This window comes from Hetaerina americana, unplaced genomic scaffold (assembly GCF_022747635.1).
Source record: "Hetaerina americana unplaced genomic scaffold, ioHetAmer1.1.p SCAF_11, whole genome shotgun sequence".
In the NCBI taxonomy this organism is placed as follows: domain Eukaryota; kingdom Metazoa; phylum Arthropoda; class Insecta; order Odonata; family Calopterygidae; genus Hetaerina; species Hetaerina americana.
In genome coordinates this window covers 39,414,396-39,431,106 of record NW_027286181.1, presented here as the reverse complement: position 1 = coordinate 39,431,106, position 16,711 = coordinate 39,414,396, and the positions used below count along the sequence as shown (strand labels likewise).

Here is a 16,711-nt window from a genome sequence, read left to right as displayed (position 1 = left end):
CGAGTGGCTGGACCGGTCTGGCCAATCGGTGTCGCTAAAATATTTTCATAATATTTTGACAAATAATCTCATTGCCATCAAACTTTTTCCTGAATATTCTATTTTTAATATTCTTTGAAAGGCATTAATTTCTTGTTAAGGAGAAATCATTTTAGTGTTGCTCATATTGGAAAAGGGGAAGCCGTATGGTAGATGTCATTGTGTGGCCCGCATAGATTTCAAAAATGGAATTGTTGCTTTTATCATTAATATGCAGTATAGTTAGTGCTTTCGTTCCACTAATTGTCAGAATCGTAAGTCTAAACTGCAGATACAGTTTTCAAATTAATGGTTTGGTTGACATATTTTAAACACCGAATTTATTCTAATTCCCTCTCCGTTTGTTTTAATTCGCTATTATTTCCTATACTCCTTGCAGACGCTGAATTGGATATACAAGGTTTCCAAGGAAGAGATTATTCTGCAAAATGACGCGATTTCATTGAAGAAAGAAATGGACGCAATTTCGATGGTAGATGAGTTTTCAAAGTATGCGAAACTGCAGAGAAGATTGAATAAAATAAAGGATGAATTAAAGCAAAAAGGTATTTTTTAAATTTAAATGTGGAAAAATATCTTCTACACATAGATTTTAATAATTTTTTAGAATAAATCTTGATTACTTCTCCAACATATTTTAGGTACCACCAGGCTATCTACCTTGATGAAGAATAAATTAATTTTCACTTGGATATTTCAAATTATTACGGTAAGGAGCTAAGATGTTACTAGTTACTGGCATAAAACATAATTATCTCCTTTTGAGAAGGTGAAGAACGGATTGACAGCGCCATTTATGGTATTGTTATTGAATGGTTGTAACTACCGTTCACGGTAGGGTAGAATGCCGTGGGGAAAATCACCTTTGCATTGATTTCGATTAAAATATATCCATTATGTATGTTAGTTGGTTTTAATGCCTGCTAAGACAATGTAACTGTAGTTTTTAGCATCAATCAGTATCGTGGTCGTAGCCATCAAGGCATTTTCGTACGTGTTATTGTTATATTCTTGAAGGAATGAGGAAGTTTCATTAAATGCCTCATTTGTGGGATGAGTGGTTACAGGCATCTAAACTGTAAATGCCGCATATTTCTTGTATCAGGCCATCATTCCTGACAATTTTTGTTCTTTTTTTGTAGAGGACTCCAATACCATATTTATGGATGTCATCTGTCTCATTTTTCCATGCCATTTCTTTCATTCCTTGTTAATTTTTTCCAAAATTGTGTAACTTCCATCGTTGACTTTTATTTTGCGGTTTATCTTATCGTTACACCGCAGCTGCACCCTCAGAAGTCCCTCTCCATAATTTTCCTTACATTATTTTGAAATAATTCCTCTGCATCCTCAACATCAATTTCTTAACTCACCAATATTGTTTTAGATGCTTCTTTCTATAACATTTTTAATGGATACATTCGAATGTTATAGTGATGTATTATTAAAATTTGTATCTAGTCTTTTAACTTTTCCAAATGTCATGCTAAATTTTTATTTGATTTGGTTCTGTATTTCAGTCATCAATTACTTATAGCTTTGATAACCTTAGGTTTCATAATAGATTAATCTTCCATTGCAAGGTGTATTATTATTCTTTATTCGTTACACCTATTGCTGTTTATGATCATTGACCATTTTCAGCTCTTTGTACTCTATCACTAATTTTATTTTTATTTCTCTAACTAATGCCCTGATATTAGCCTTGCCCTAGTCACTAATGTGGTGGACAAAGAATGACGTACCTATATTATGTGTGTAGTATCAACCCCTCACAAGTAAGGCGTAGAATCCTCAGCTCTGGTGTCACAATAATTGTCTACCAGGCAGAAGTGAGTTTTGGATGGTTCCAGAAAAATATTACTTTGTGGCCATTGAATTTGCTTCTCTATCCAATGTAAGCATTTTTTCTTAACACTTGTTGCATTTTTCAGCTCCATGCATTGCCCAAAATAATGTTTCTGTTCCATCCTTAAGGGACTTCCATTCATCAGTTTAGAAAGGAAAGCAAATAATGCTTTTGTAATGATCATTAACATGTATGTTCAACCTCTTAAATTTAGGTTTTCAAAGGTCTCAGGCAGCCAATTCATTCAATATATCATATGGGCTTCCTCTTGCTGGTCCTACCTTATTTACATCTTAAACTATTTGGACATTCACCTGTATTCACACTGAAAAATACTATTCTTTTTACTCTACATTTTCCTTCATCAACTCCATTCCATTTGAAGTTTTTTTTTAACTAGGCAATTCTCCATCAAAAGTCATCATCATCTTCTCAAAAGTGCACTTGTTGGGAGTTTGAAGTGCCCTGGCAAACTGAAAATATTCTCTGGAAAATTCTGGTATTGTCTTGATAGTTGTATAGCTGACACCCAGATGGAAATAAATGTACTCAGACCTTTCCACAGTGAGTTAATATTTGTTGACACCTGTTTTACTTTTTGATAGGTATAGTGTTTGGTAGGATTTTCCTTAGCTTGTGTCACTACAGAAATGTAATTCAGCATAATCATCCCCTGAAACTCACTCAAAGTTTTTGGTTGTTGATTTTGCTTTGTTATACTGAAAAAGACACTTTGGAGGTGTGATGTGGTGGGTTATCAAAATTAATTAAAAATTGGCAATTTTGTACAAAATAAAATTCAATACGGCCAGTTTCATTGTAACTACAGCAACATCCGGTCTCCTGATGTCAGCAACTGATTACTCTACTTTCTAAGCTGATATACTACATTGGAAGGTTGTTACATATTAGTCAGATGGAATGCATTCAAACAGTTTAATTAAAAAATTTGTTGAACTGATTTTGCCCTGGAAGTTATCCTGTTTTATATTAGTACTGTCTTATGAAATGGCTTTCATGGTCTTAATGTCCTCTATTTTCCAAAATTGTTTCAATATTATTATTTTATTATTATTAGGTAATCTACCAGTTAAGGTAGTTTTTTGGATGGACATAGCTACTAATTAAGTAATTTGTGACTCCTAGCAAAACACAACATCCTACTCTACATCAGGTCCCTCTTCATCTCTGAGTACTTTCTTCCTCCCTTCATCCCGTCCAACATCCCTATCCTGCTCCTTCCCTTTCCTCATTTGCCTAATAGTCTCCCCTCTATTACAGTCTTCAACATCCCACTGCCGGTCAATACCCCCTTCATCCACTTTTCCTGCCTCCATAGGATTTCTCCCAATTCGTTTTTCCCAATCCACTCTATCAAACGCTTTTTCGAAATCTACGAAACATGCAAATACCTACTGATTGTGTTCTATATTCCTCTCGATTAATAATCTCATTACTGCAATGGCATCACGCGTACCTCTCCCCTTCCTAAACCCAAACTGATCATCCCCTAAGTAATCATTTGCCCTACTCTCTATCCTTTTCTTTATGATCCTGAGAACAATTTCAGCTGCGTGGGATATCAAACGTATTGTCCTGTAGTCCTCACATGACTTGGCCTTCACCTTTTTCAGAATAGGAACTAAAACTGAACTCAGAAAGACTTACGGCCAGATTCCTTCCTCATAGGTACTACGAATCAGCCCATATAGCCTCTTCCTCCCACATTTTCCTAAGCATTTTTAAAGTTCCATGGGAATGTTATCCACCCTAACAGCCTTATTTAGTTTCATCTCCCTTAATGCCCTTTCTATCTCATTGTCTAGTATGCCTGGACCTAAGCTGTCTTCCTCTACGTCATATTCTTTTTTAATGTCTTACGTTGTTGGTCTAAGTTCTTTACTATACAGTTCTTCTATATAGTCCCTCCATCTCTCTTGGATCTTTCTGTTTCAATATATTGGTTCATATTACCTGAAATATCAATGTTATTATTTATAAATATATATCTTTATATATGGACAGCACAATAGAACACAAATAAAATAGTAACACTTAAAAGGACACTCACATTGTAAATTGTTCAAGCTTTCGGCCTTCTCCGAGGCCTTCTTCAAGTAAGACTCTCTCACTTTTACTTGTAACTCTCTCAGTCTTGTCTTACTTACTAGCAAGTAAGACTCTCTCAGTCTTACTTGGAGAAGGCCGAAAGCTTAAACAATTTACCGTGTGAGTGTCCTTTTAAGTGTTATTATTTTATTTCTGTTCTATTCTGCCGTACATATATTATACTACTCGTGTGAGTCTTTCTGTATAATCAATATACGTGTATATATATATATATATATGTATATATGTATATATATATACATGAGCAGTATAATATATGGACGGCAGAATAGAACAGAAATAAAATAATAACACTTAAAAGGACACTCACACGGTAAATTGTTTAAGCTTTCGGCCTTCTCCAAGTAAGACTGAGAGAGTCTTACTTGAAGAAGGCCTCGGATATATATATATATATAAAATATATATTATATATATATATATAAAATATATATTATATATATCTATATAAAATATATGTATTATATATATATATATATATATATATATATATATATATATATATATATATATTATATATTATATATATATATATATGTATATTATATATATATGTATGTATCTATATCATACATACAGGGTCGCACCCAAAAGTGGCAGGACTGATTTTTTTACAAGAATTTTATTGACGATATACTTACATCGACTTAATAATCTTCAAAGTATGCTCCTTGAGCTGCTACACACTTAGTATAACATTGCTCCAATTCCCCGTACGCCCGCTAAAAATTTTCTTTGGGGATGCCGTTGATGACCCTCGTCAAAGCCTCTTGAACGGCCTTTATCGAGTCAAAACGTCGTCCCTTGAGCTGTCTTTTCATCAGGGGGAAGAAGAAGAAGAAGAAGAAGTCCGGTGGTGCCAGATCGGGAGAATAGGGCGGGTGCGGCAACGTAGCAACACCGTATTTGGCCAGGAACTGTCTGGCGACGAGCGCGCCATGGCACGGCGCGTTGTCATGATGAAGCACCCAGCAGTTTGCGATGGCCAAATCCTGTGAAATAATGTGTTGGACGTTGGATGCAGACAGACCCAACTGGTCTGCTATTTCTTCACTGGCTAAGCGTCGGTCTGTGTTCAGCAGTGTCCTCACTCTGTCCACATTCATGTTGGTTCTTGCCGTCAACGGCCGTCCGGAGCGATGGTCGTCTTCAACAAGCTCCCTACCCTCTTTAAACAACTTGTGCCACTCAAATACTGTGGAATGGCTTAAGGCAGTGTCCCCATAAGCCTGCTTGATCATATCTAGGGTCTCAGTTGCCGTCTTCCCGAATTTCCCACAAAACTTCACGGAATAACATTGCTCTAAATTCAGATTCATTTTGTTTTTCGACGTGGACAAAAAACTTGCTTCACTAAAAACGGTGTCCTCACTGAACGACAGCCCGCAGGCGACTGAGGTTGGTGTTGGTCTGTTGCTAAGAGCCCCCTCCACCGCTCCGTTCGCGCCAGAGAAAATCAGTCCTAGCACTTTTGGGTGCGACCCTGTATATATTGCTTTTCAGTCATTCAAATGGAATCAATAATTATTCTTATATTTTTTTAATCTTTTGGTAGGGTGGGATACTCCTAAGCATCGTGTGGTTTTATAGATCAGTTCCTGTCATTGTTTTTCCGGAGGAAAGACTTTGGCCTATTGCCAGGGTGGTAAGCTGGCCTACAGATGTGCCCGGTGGAGTCAGTATTGCGGTGTGGATAGTTATGACAAACAGAGTTGCTAGGAAAGCAGCAGGATTTATAACATGCAGGTAACTGTTATACTCTTCACCCACATAGTTTTTATGAGCATCCATGCATTGGTATTATTTTTCTGTAAATATTGTTTGTCGGTCATGTTCCACATTTTGGCATAATTTGAATTTTATTCACTCTTTGTTTGATTGAATATTTTTTAAAACTTATTGTTTTTTATTTCATTTTATTTTTTTTGTTAACATTGGAGTGCATTTCAAAATTCATTTAATGTGAAATTTACCTGACTTAATTGCCCCGATCACACTTTAAAGTGAAAATATTAATTTTTCTTGGACCTTTAGGTGATGAAGTTCTATTGAATTGCCTAAATGAGTTTAAAATCTGTTTATGATAACAATTTAGTCTGAGAATGCTGTAGTCTATTGCATGGTATCACCATTTGTTAGTAATCAATAGAGTTCCTAGCTAGCTGTATATTTGAAATTGAATGCAAAAATAATAAATTATCAAGGGGATTTGTTCATATTCAATTTTATATATTTATATTGCCAATTTTATATATTTATATTGCCAATTTTATATATTTTCATAGTCAATGTATGAATGAACCATATATGGTCTGTCCCTTAAATAAGTAGAATAAATGCGGAGGGGAAAAATGTTTGGCAGATCAAAGTACAAATTACTATAATTCTTGAAAATAGTACCTTTGTGCATTGACAGAACGATGCCAGTGCCTCTGTCTAATCACAGTACGATTCATGGATGGTGTTGGTTTGAGCACCTCCTGACAGCCTATTTCACATTATTCATAATTCCAAAATGGTTGCCTTTCAAGCTCCTTTTTATTATTGCCAACAAAAATAAGTATGTATTTGATGGTTTCTGGCTCAACTTTGTGGAGGTTCATTTTCATTAAATGAAGAACATTGTATTTTTCCGGAAAAATACATTGTGTTCTTCATTTAATGAAAAATAAGTCTAGCCACACTGGAACCTTAGGGCAGCTAGGGAAATGTGCTTCGGCCAGCTACTCAGTCACAAGGAAAGCAGATTTGGAATGCACATTTTCATGTTGCAACCTCCAGTTGACAAAGATCTTCTTCCTGACATTTGTACTCTTTTCCACGCCTTTTGAGGAATTTCCCGTAAAACTTACTCTTTACTGTCTGTCGCTGAAGTATCAACTCCATGTGGATAAAGACTCTTATGTCAAAAACAATGATGGAAAACGCTACTTATTTTCGTGACAGATGTTGTATAGCAGACTAAAATCATGAACCTCTTCAACCACCAACACAACCATAAATCTGAACCACTCCTATTGCCATTGAAACCATGATGTTATGAGTTCTCTGATCACTGTTTTCTTCCAAAATGTGTAATTACAATTACTGTTCCAACTTGTGAAATGTTCATTTGGGAGAGCTTGTTGCAAGGTGAGTATTGATTATTGTTTTTCCATTTGCTCACAACTCCCACTTTTAGCAGTAAAATTTTTAATCTTTGCTTCTTTGTAATTGTTGAAGCCATAATCGATGTATGAGGAGGTATAGTTACATAAGTACAAGGAATTGGATATGTTGATGGGAAAATTCTTGATCATTAATTATATTGTAATACATTTTCTAGTAGTATCAGATTGTAGTGAAAGTCAATTCGTTTAACTAAATGCTTGGAGCCCCATTGTTTGGATCATATCACTTGATTGGTGGACCAACTTTTGAAACTATTACATATTTTATTTTTACTTGAGAATCTATCTGGTTTTATGAAGTATTAAATCTGTGGTGAGCATCATACATTTTCACAGTCACCTCTATCCTCACCCATGAAAACAACCTTTTGTGAAAGCTTTTCTCTAAATTTTCAATGAAATTCTTGGTGTTATGTTTTTAAAATAATAAAATTCAACATATTGTCAGTAGGTGTATATGTATTTGTGCTATCTCATCTCCCTTGATGTATCTTACAAGATAATATTTTAAAAGAAATTTTCATCTTTGGTTTCGCAGGGTCTTTTCAGAGAATAGAAGTGATGGGAAAAAGTCAGATAGTAGTCCTGTTGATTCTGAGGAGCCTTCCGGCTCTTTTGAGCCCAGTGATGATGAACGTGAATGATTCCCCTTTGAAGCTCTTTTTGGTTTACACTTAAAAATTACTGGATACCTTGTCATGTAAGTTTTGAAAAATACCAGATTTTATCTGTATGGAATTTATTTTCTATCTTAAGTTCCATGTACGAAAAAATATGAAATTCATTCTTAGCTAGTTGTAATTTCTACTTAAAATATCTTAAGAAGTGATCAGTGATGTTAATTTATGTTCAATAATCATGTTTTCCCACAGAATTAATTATAGTTAAATGCATGACGTTAAATTTTGGTAAAGCAGCATAATGGAATGAAATAATTGTTTCATCAGTTGTCCTGAGGAAAATTGTTGTTTCCATTAACGTTAGGTATGTTCAGATTGTTATTGGGGGTAAAAGAGATGGAAGAAGTTTACCTTTCAGAATGTCATCAATTGTGTGCCCAAAGCGTATGTTCAATGATGGCCTACTAAATTACTCAATATTTTGTTCTAACAACTTCTTCCCAAAAGTGTACCCAATTCAATTGAGATTTGCTGCACCCTAGTTACAAGGGTGGTCCGAAAAAGTTCTCGGCCTCACCTATAGAGGGCATCATTACTTACATGATTTTTTTTGTCTCATGTTTGCACAACTGTGGGTAGACCCTGGGTGAAACTGCAAGCCATTCCATGCAGCTGTTTGCTTTAGGCAGTCCTTTGAATCATTTGTGGTGCATTTGCTGTTAGAAACAAAAAAAAAGTGTGTCGTGCAGAGATAAAATTCTTTGTAAAAGGTTGAATGGCGACCAGTATTCATTCAAGGATTGTAAATGCATATGGGGATTCTTTTCCTTCAATGTTCACCATGAAGAAATGGATGACTAAGTTTATGCATGGCTGTGAAACCCCCCAAGATGATCCACGTAAAGAATGTCCTAAAAGTGCAAACATGGCAGAAATCATCAAAGAAGTGCACGTTATGATTTTGGAAATTGCTATGCAAAGGTCAGTGAAATTTCTAGTGCTGAGATATCAAAAGAATATCTCAGCTATATTTTGCATGAGGATTGCACACGACAAAGCTTTGCACAAGATGGGTGCCGCATGTGCTCACTGTGGATCAAAAATACATCCAGACAACACTTTCCAAACAGTGCTTGGCTTGGCTTATGAAAGACGAGGATCCTTTTGTGCATCAATTTGTGATAATGGATGAAACATGATTCACCATTACTCATCAGAATCGAAACGACTATCCACACAGTGGAAAGGGGCCGGTTCTTCATCTCCGAATAAGCGGAAGATTGTGCCATCAGTGGGGAAAGTTTAGTAAACATTTGTTAAATAGGATTGAATTCTGTTGATTGACTGTCTTGAAAAAGGTAAAAAATTAACTAGGGATTACTATTCTAACCTATTAATGAAACTGGACCCAAAAATTTACAAAAGCAGACCCACCTAGCAGAGGAAAAAGACCATTTTCCATCAAGACAATGCACCTGCACACAGAAGTGTCTTGGTTATGGGAAAATTGAAGTATTTTCACAATGAAGTGCTGGGACATCTAACCTATTCCCCATGTTTGGTTCCCTCGGACATCCACCTCTTCCAAAAACTCACAAGTTACTTAGCTGGTCAATGTTGTTCATCCAATCAAGAAGCGATAATGGCTGTAGATGAGTACTTAGAGCACTTCTGGAAGAACACTAGCAGTAGGATAGTCACCCTGGAACACTGCTGGATAAAATGTTTTAATATTAAAGGTGATTATGTTGAAATATAAACCTTTTCAGAAAACATAAATTGTCATTTTCATCATCAGACGGAGAACTTTTCAGATCACCCTCATACTCCACCCTACTAACTATGGTGGCAAACCGAAAGGAGTCTAAATTAGAGATTCCATGCCCAAGGATTATCAGGTAATGCTTTAATGCAAATTTGGCTGGTATTATGAATTAAATAAAATTCAAAAATTTTGATGAAAGGTTATGAGTAGCTAATTCATGGTGCCTGCCAATCTGGAAAACTCTGGGAATTTCTCTCTTCTGGAAAATCCAGGGAAATTGTTGATATTCTGGAAATATTGATTAATTAAAAAATATTAATATTGAATAAAATATTAATTTTGCTTGCTGTTGGGGTTAGTAATAGGTGCACTCTATGCTCACCTATCAAGCCAACCTTCCAGTTGATAACTGTGGTTGGCTGGAAATATTGGTAGTGAAACATTGTACTCATGCATCGGAAAGTTCGCTGTATGTTCAAGAGATGCTAATAATTCACTCCTGGGTATCAATTCTAAGTCCTTGTCCTACTTCACCCTCGATTGAGATGGCACAAATTGAGGCAATAGTTCATATCCATTATTGAAATAGAAAGAAAGACTCGTACTTTTCCACAGATTTTATTATACGGCACGACGCGTTTCACCGACTTGCGGCATCATCAGGTACAAATTTGTACCTGATGATGCCGCAAGTCGGTGAAACGCGTCGTGCCGTATAATAAAATCTGTGGAAAAGTACGAGTCTTTCTTTCTATTTCAATAATGGATATCAATTACTTCCACGAAGTGAAGCCTGAAACAATAGAATATATTTGCAATGGTTCATGTTTAAAAAGGGTCGCTCCAGTTCTAGGGCTATCCAATTCCTTTTCTTAGGACTTTGAGCACATATTAACTTGTGGTTGAGCTTATATTATGTAGATGCTTTATGAATTCAAGGCATGATGGCTATACTGTAAACTGCACAGGGTTCAGTAGTTGCTGCTAGAGTGAAAAGCATTTTCAATACTTAAGATGGCATCATTTAATATGCAAGAGCAGAATGATCAACTGTTTTCTTCACTTGTATCATTTAACACCCACTAAAAGTCATCATAATTGAGCAAGTCATTGGTAAATTTTAAAGAAGGAATTTAATAGAGTGAATATAGTAGAACTAATGAATGTATTGCAGAAGATTTGAGGGATCCGAGACTTGTCCAAAACCATAACCTATCTCAGACAATGAGCTGTGATTGGTAGGTGGAGAGTCCATATGGGCAGTATTAAAAAGAGTTACAAGGCAGGCATGTCCATTATCATCTTAGCTTTTTAGCCTTTGAGTGGAGGGAATGGTTAAAAAGGTATGAAAAGGACTGTAGATGGGAATGAAAGTCAATGAGGAATTCATAAAATGTTAGGTTCGCTGATGATCAAGCTTTAATTTGTCAGTCAGCCAAGGAGTTGCAAGTATTGTTGAGTGCATTGGAAATTTATAGGTATGGGATGAGAATAAATGTGAATGAAACAAAGGTTATGAGGTTTTCAAGAAAGAGAATAGCTAAGTTAAATATTAAAATTACATTAATTAACAATTACATTAATTAACTATGAATTAATTCCTATTCATGGCATTGCTTCACCCAATATATTTTGGCATTTCATGCAATGATCCACCAATTAGCCTCTATCCCTATGTCAAAATTCATTGTAAATAAGGAACCTAGTGTAAAACATTAGCAGTAAACAATGGCTATTCAGAAGATGTAATTGATAAACTGGAAGAAACTAACGAAAATAGCCTTAGCCCACATTTGCAACCCCGAAAATTTAAAAGATCCTACTGCCTACTAGCAACAAATACTCTATCTAGGGATTATTTCTCAAAAAGCAATCAAAATTTTACCGAAAGAAAAAATTAAATGTGCCTTTTACAGTGGTTCATGCTTTAAGAACCTGATCTCTCGCACTAAAGACAAAGTTCCTAAAACTAGAGGAGTGAAGTTTATGAATTATAAAGTGAGTGGAATTACAAAGCCATTAATTTCATTTCAGTATTCCCACAAACGTGGTCATTGTTCAGGATACATGCCACCAAGCCATCATAAGGAGGAAGAAGTCGATTGGATATGCAATCAGTTAAGAGGACATAATGGCATGTGTTCCTGCAGGGAAACATTTGATTGGGATGGGGGATTGGAATGCAAAGGAAGAGATGGTGATGAGGTGGATGACTGCGGTTTAGGCATGAGGAATGACTGCGGGGAGTAAGCAATTGAATTTTGCTGGCGACAGGGGTTAGTCATCATCAACACTTGGTTTAGACACTAAAAAGGTGCAGGTATACATGGAAAATGCCAGGTGACTGAGAAAGGTATCAGTTAGATTATATTCTGGTTAGGCATAGGTTTAGGAACAGAGTGATAAATTCGCATAGCTTGCCGGGAGCGGATGCAGACTCTGATCACAATTTAGGTGTTATGAAATGTAACGTCTGTTTCAAAAAGATAAGGCAAGGGTGGCGGGTTAGGAATTGGAACATAGAAGCATTAACTGTATTGACATGAAAGGAGTATCTACAGGCTGTAGAGAATATCATGGATGATGGAAAAGAGCTGTAAGCTATCGAGGAAAAATGGAAATGTATGAAAGAAAGGGATATTGAAAGTTGCAAAAGAAACTATGGGAACTGTTAATGGGAGAAGGACAAGGAAATCATGGATCATGGATGAGATGATTAGAAAGATAAATGATAGAATGAAATGAAAGAATGTAAACTTGGAGTTAGGTAGAAGGAAGTACAAAGAGTTAAATAATAAATTGAGATGGGTAACAAATAAAGCTAAAGAAGCATGTTGGGAGATGCAGTGTGAGGATATGAAAAGTTTGCAGAAGAAGGGTGAAATTGGTCCTCTATACAGCATGGTTAAATAACTACCGGTAAGTAATAATTGAACATCTGTGCTAGCAGTTAGAGATAACAGGCTTGCGGGGTATTATGTAGATGTATATGTGGAGGAAATGATTTAAAGAGGCATGGGAAAAACTGGAGGTAGGAATGAAAGTCGGCGGGTAATTCATAAAATCATTTATATTTGCTGATGACCAAACTCTAGTTTGTCAGTCAGCCAAGGGTTTGTAAGTATTGCTGAGTGAATTGGAAATTCAGTGCAATAGATTTGGAATAAGAATCGATATAAATAAAACAAAGCTTATGCGATTTTCCAGAAAGAGAAAGGCGAAGGTTAACAATAAAATAGGAGAACAGAAACTAGGGCAGGTGGAACAGTTTTCCTATGTCGGAAGTGTTTTGGACCAACGTGGTCAAAGTAGTCGGGACGTAATCATGCTAAGCGAGGAGGCTTTCACAAGGAGGGGGGAGTTGATGACAAGGTCATTGAGTAAAGATATTAAAGAAAGGCTTGTCAAAACTTTGATATGGAGCGTAGTTACGTAAGGCACGGAAACATTGTCACTGAAGCAGGAGGATAGACGTAGATTGGAGGCTTTTGAAATGTGGGTGTAGAGTAGGTGAAATGGACCAAAAGAAAAACTAATTAGGAAGTGCTAGGTTAGGTGGGGGATGAGAGGAGATTGCTGGGACAAATTATAAGGAGATTTGAAAATTGGATGAAGGGCATATTGATCAGAAGTGGGATGTTGAAGACTGTGATAGAAGGGAGGATATTAGGTAAACAAGAATGGGTAGGAATAGAATAGAGATGTTGGATAGGATGAAGGGAGGAAGAAAGTACACAGAGATGGAGAGGGACTGTTTGTGGAGTTGGATGTAGGGTTATGTTTTGTTAGGAGTGACAAAATATTTATTTGGTATTTGTATGCATCTTAAACCTTCCTTAACCAGTAGATAACCTATTAATAACAATAATGATGTATTTATGTACGTAAAAATTCTTTCCCAAATGTAGTAGGACTGCATCAATTTTAAAAATTTTTTGCCAGATTTGATGCATTCCCTCAAAAGTCTTCCAAGTGGCACTGTTGTGTATCCACACACCACTGCCAGTTGGTTTTCCATGCCTCGTACAACTTGTGGAAGGTGGCACCCATAATGCTAATAAGATCCCTTGTCACGGCCTGTTGTAATGCTTCCACCGAGCTATGGTGATGTCCTTTCAGCATGGATTTGAGATGTGGTAAGAAGAAGAAATCTGTTGTGGCTGAAAAAATCTGGATTGCCACTCACATGGTCAAGAAGCTCTTTGCAGATCTGTGTGCGAGTTTCCTTTTGTTTGTCCGAGAGCAATCCCACACTACACCAACTTCACACTTACCTTAATCATATCCATATTTTTGGTGACAAACCAATGCACATCACTTTTAGGGATGCCGAGTTCATCATAAACCAAGTGAACTCTTAATCTGCAATCCCTGTTCAACAAAGCCTTCACTCTTGCAAGATTTTCATCAATTTTTCAGGTCAGAAGGGGTCCTTAACATTCGGCATATTCAACATCTTCTCTTACCTCCCAAAACTACTTCTACCACTCAAAAACACCTGATCTAGCCATGGCGTTATCACCATAAGCTGCCTTGAGCATTTCATGAGTCTCTTTCCTAGTTTTGCACAGTTTCACACAAAATTTGATCGCGTAGTGCTGTTCCAATAACTGGTTCAGCCTTTGCCTGCAGCCTTGCCTCCAGCCTTTCCTGAGAACTCCCATCTCTCAAACCCCACCCAGAGAAACTGCCTCCCATCCATTTGTCTATCTGGGAAAAAATGTCGTACTACCTTTGGGACAAACCGTATATGTATAGAGATTTACTCGCTGATTATTTATAATCCAGATTTGTAAAAAAGCTTAGTATTATTGCACTGCAACAACTTTTTATCCAATCCTATTATCCTATCCTTTTATCCTATGTGAAGTATACCTAATGTAATTTGAGCATACTACGGTAATCGATCCAAAGGTTAGTTTTATAGATTTCCCTGAATACTTAGCCCAACAGAGTCTGCAAATCAATTTTGAGGGTGGTGGGGTCAGTTCTTTTCCTATGCTGCCTGTGGTTATATAAAAAATCACTCAGCTTAGGTGAAGCCCTGGGAACCCTCAGCTTCACTTAAGCTGAGGGTTCCCAGAGGTGTCACTGGGACTCGAACCCAGGTCCTCAGGCCAGTGGTCCAGCATTCTACTGACTGGACTTCCCCACCCACACCGCATGTAACAATTTTTAAAAATCATTATGCTATTTTACCCTTGTGGAAGTATGCTATCAGTCATTTTTGCAAGCCTTTCATGTCTTATCTTAATCATGCAAAAATGGATGACATATATTTGTTGGCAACATTAGTTTATGTGCAATGCGTTCTTTTGTAATACTCTTATTGACTTGGGATGTATTTAAATTTACAATTATATAGTTAAAAACTGAATTTTTTAGTAAGGCATGAAAACGTTAAGAACTGATATCTTGATCGATCTACCAAAGATTTTCTGAAAGTTTTAATTGTAACTGGATCAGTACCCAAGTGATATTGGTCATTCTAGTATTTGTATTCTAGTATCAATAGTGTGTCATTCTACTATATTAATTTTGTTTATTATATGAAATACTTGGATTGGATTGAACTACATTTTAAATATATGTAATGTGTTTGCAAAATTAAAAAGTAACTTACAGACCCAACTCTCAATTTTCTTCTATTGTATGTTGTTTGGCTTAATTTTGCATTTTTCTCCTCTACATTTTAGGAATGTAACTGGAAAGTGAAGCATGCCAAGAAGTTAATGTTGCTGTTTGATGTGAAAAAATATGTATCATATATGTTACTACTTGTTAACATATACAATTTTCAAAGTATCTGTGGTAGATGTTGCAGCAGTAACTTTAACGGAGTCATCTGCTGATTTGCATTTCACATAAAATTTTGTTATATGTCATTTCCAAGTTTTATATTGTTCACCTCTGTATTTCATTCCGTTATTTTATTTTACTTCCTTTTTGAATTTTGTCTGTTGTCTGTAGATTTTTATACTTGAAAGTTTAATTTGATGGTTTAATTTCAACTAATCCAATTTTCTTTTCTTTACAAAAGATTATGTATACACTGTGAACGTTTTATGTAAAAGAACTGCTATTACTGTAGCTACTTCAATGTTAGAGAATGTCAGTAATGAGTAGATGATACCATGAAGTCTTCTCTAAATGAGACTCATCATTGGCAAGTACTGTACTAATGCCAACTCAAGTGGTGGTATAACAGTATGGGACAGGATATGTGTGTAGATATTTCTATATCTGTTGTGGAATACCTTAAACTAGCACAGAAAAAACATATTTGCAGTTCCCTTGTTAAAGTTTTTCCACCAGAGTAAGCTACAAGTATTAGTAAGCTTTTATATGTCACTTGAGGACAGAGTAACGCTGTGACCTGAAATGATGAAGCCAACTTCAGCTACTAAGTCAGATAAATGTAACTGGAATAGAGCTTGAGACTGATAAATAGAGCAAACTGCTTTTCATGGAAAAAAGACTTGATTTTTCAAGTAAAGAATGAATGTCTCCCACCTTTGTAAGTATTGTTAAGCAGTTTGTGGGTGGCTATTGACGTACAAATTTCAAAGGATAATGATTGGAATATTTTGTTGCCAGAGGTCTTCTCAAGAGGAGTTTTACCAACAACCTTAGGTAAATATGAGATTGCGTGACAAATGTGCATTTAACATGTGGTGAACTGCTCATAATAAGGTAGATTAAAAGGTGATGTAACCTTTTTTTATCAGTAGCCATATCATGTTAGTTGCATGTCAATTACTCTTTACTTACTATGTAACGCCATGGCAAAATGTAATCCAATATCCAGAGACTTATTTATATCTTTGTAAATACATTAAAACCTCAGTATTATCTTTATGATTGGACTGATTTGATTATACCCACTTAACTACCTGGCCAACTGTAGATATACTTCTTAACCCACTTTGGATTATCAACTTAGTAAAGATTCAAGTTGCTTCTCTCAAGTTTTCCTCTGTCTTTTGCCATGAATTTCCTATCCTAATGCCCACACTTTCACTCCTTTGTCTTCTTCCAATTTGTTGACTTGTGCCAGTACTGGAATGCTGATGGCAGTCACCCATGGAGTGTGTCTAAAAGGAAATGCAGTATTATATTACCTGATCTAATGTAAGAA

The 16,711-nt window shown here is 36.1% G+C and overlaps 1 protein-coding gene across 2 annotated transcripts; it reads left to right on the top strand.

The window, feature by feature from the left end:
• The first annotated feature begins 4 nt into the window (after nt 1-4).
• LOC139700863 (guided entry of tail-anchored proteins factor 1-like) lies at nt 5-16,431 on the top strand. Of its 2 annotated transcripts, none has more exons than XM_071599297.1 (6): nt 5-293; nt 419-584; nt 681-748; nt 5,574-5,764; nt 7,727-7,888; nt 15,270-16,431. In XM_071599297.1, exons 1-5 carry the CDS (start codon nt 225-227, stop codon nt 7,830-7,832), a joined length of 600 nt encoding a protein of 199 aa, XP_071455398.1. In that variant the 5' UTR covers nt 5-224; the 3' UTR covers nt 7,833-7,888; nt 15,270-16,431. The 2 variants fall into 2 exon arrangements, with proteins under 2 accessions (XP_071455398.1, XP_071455399.1); XM_071599298.1 differs by lacking the exon at nt 15,270-16,431 and adding an exon at nt 8,656-8,790.
• Nucleotides 16,432-16,711: the final 280 nt, after the last annotated feature.

Coding starts and splice junctions, on each gene's coding strand:
- LOC139700863 (XM_071599297.1), top strand. CDS start 225: ATGGAATTGTTGCTTTTATCATTAATATGCAGTATAGTTAGTGCTTTC. Junction 294..418: donor TTCCACTAATTGTCAGAATC/GTAAGTCTAAAC, acceptor TACTCCTTGCAG/ACGCTGAATTGGATATACAA. Junction 5,765..7,726: donor GCAGGATTTATAACATGCAG/GTAACTGTTATA, acceptor TTGGTTTCGCAG/GGTCTTTTCAGAGAATAGAA.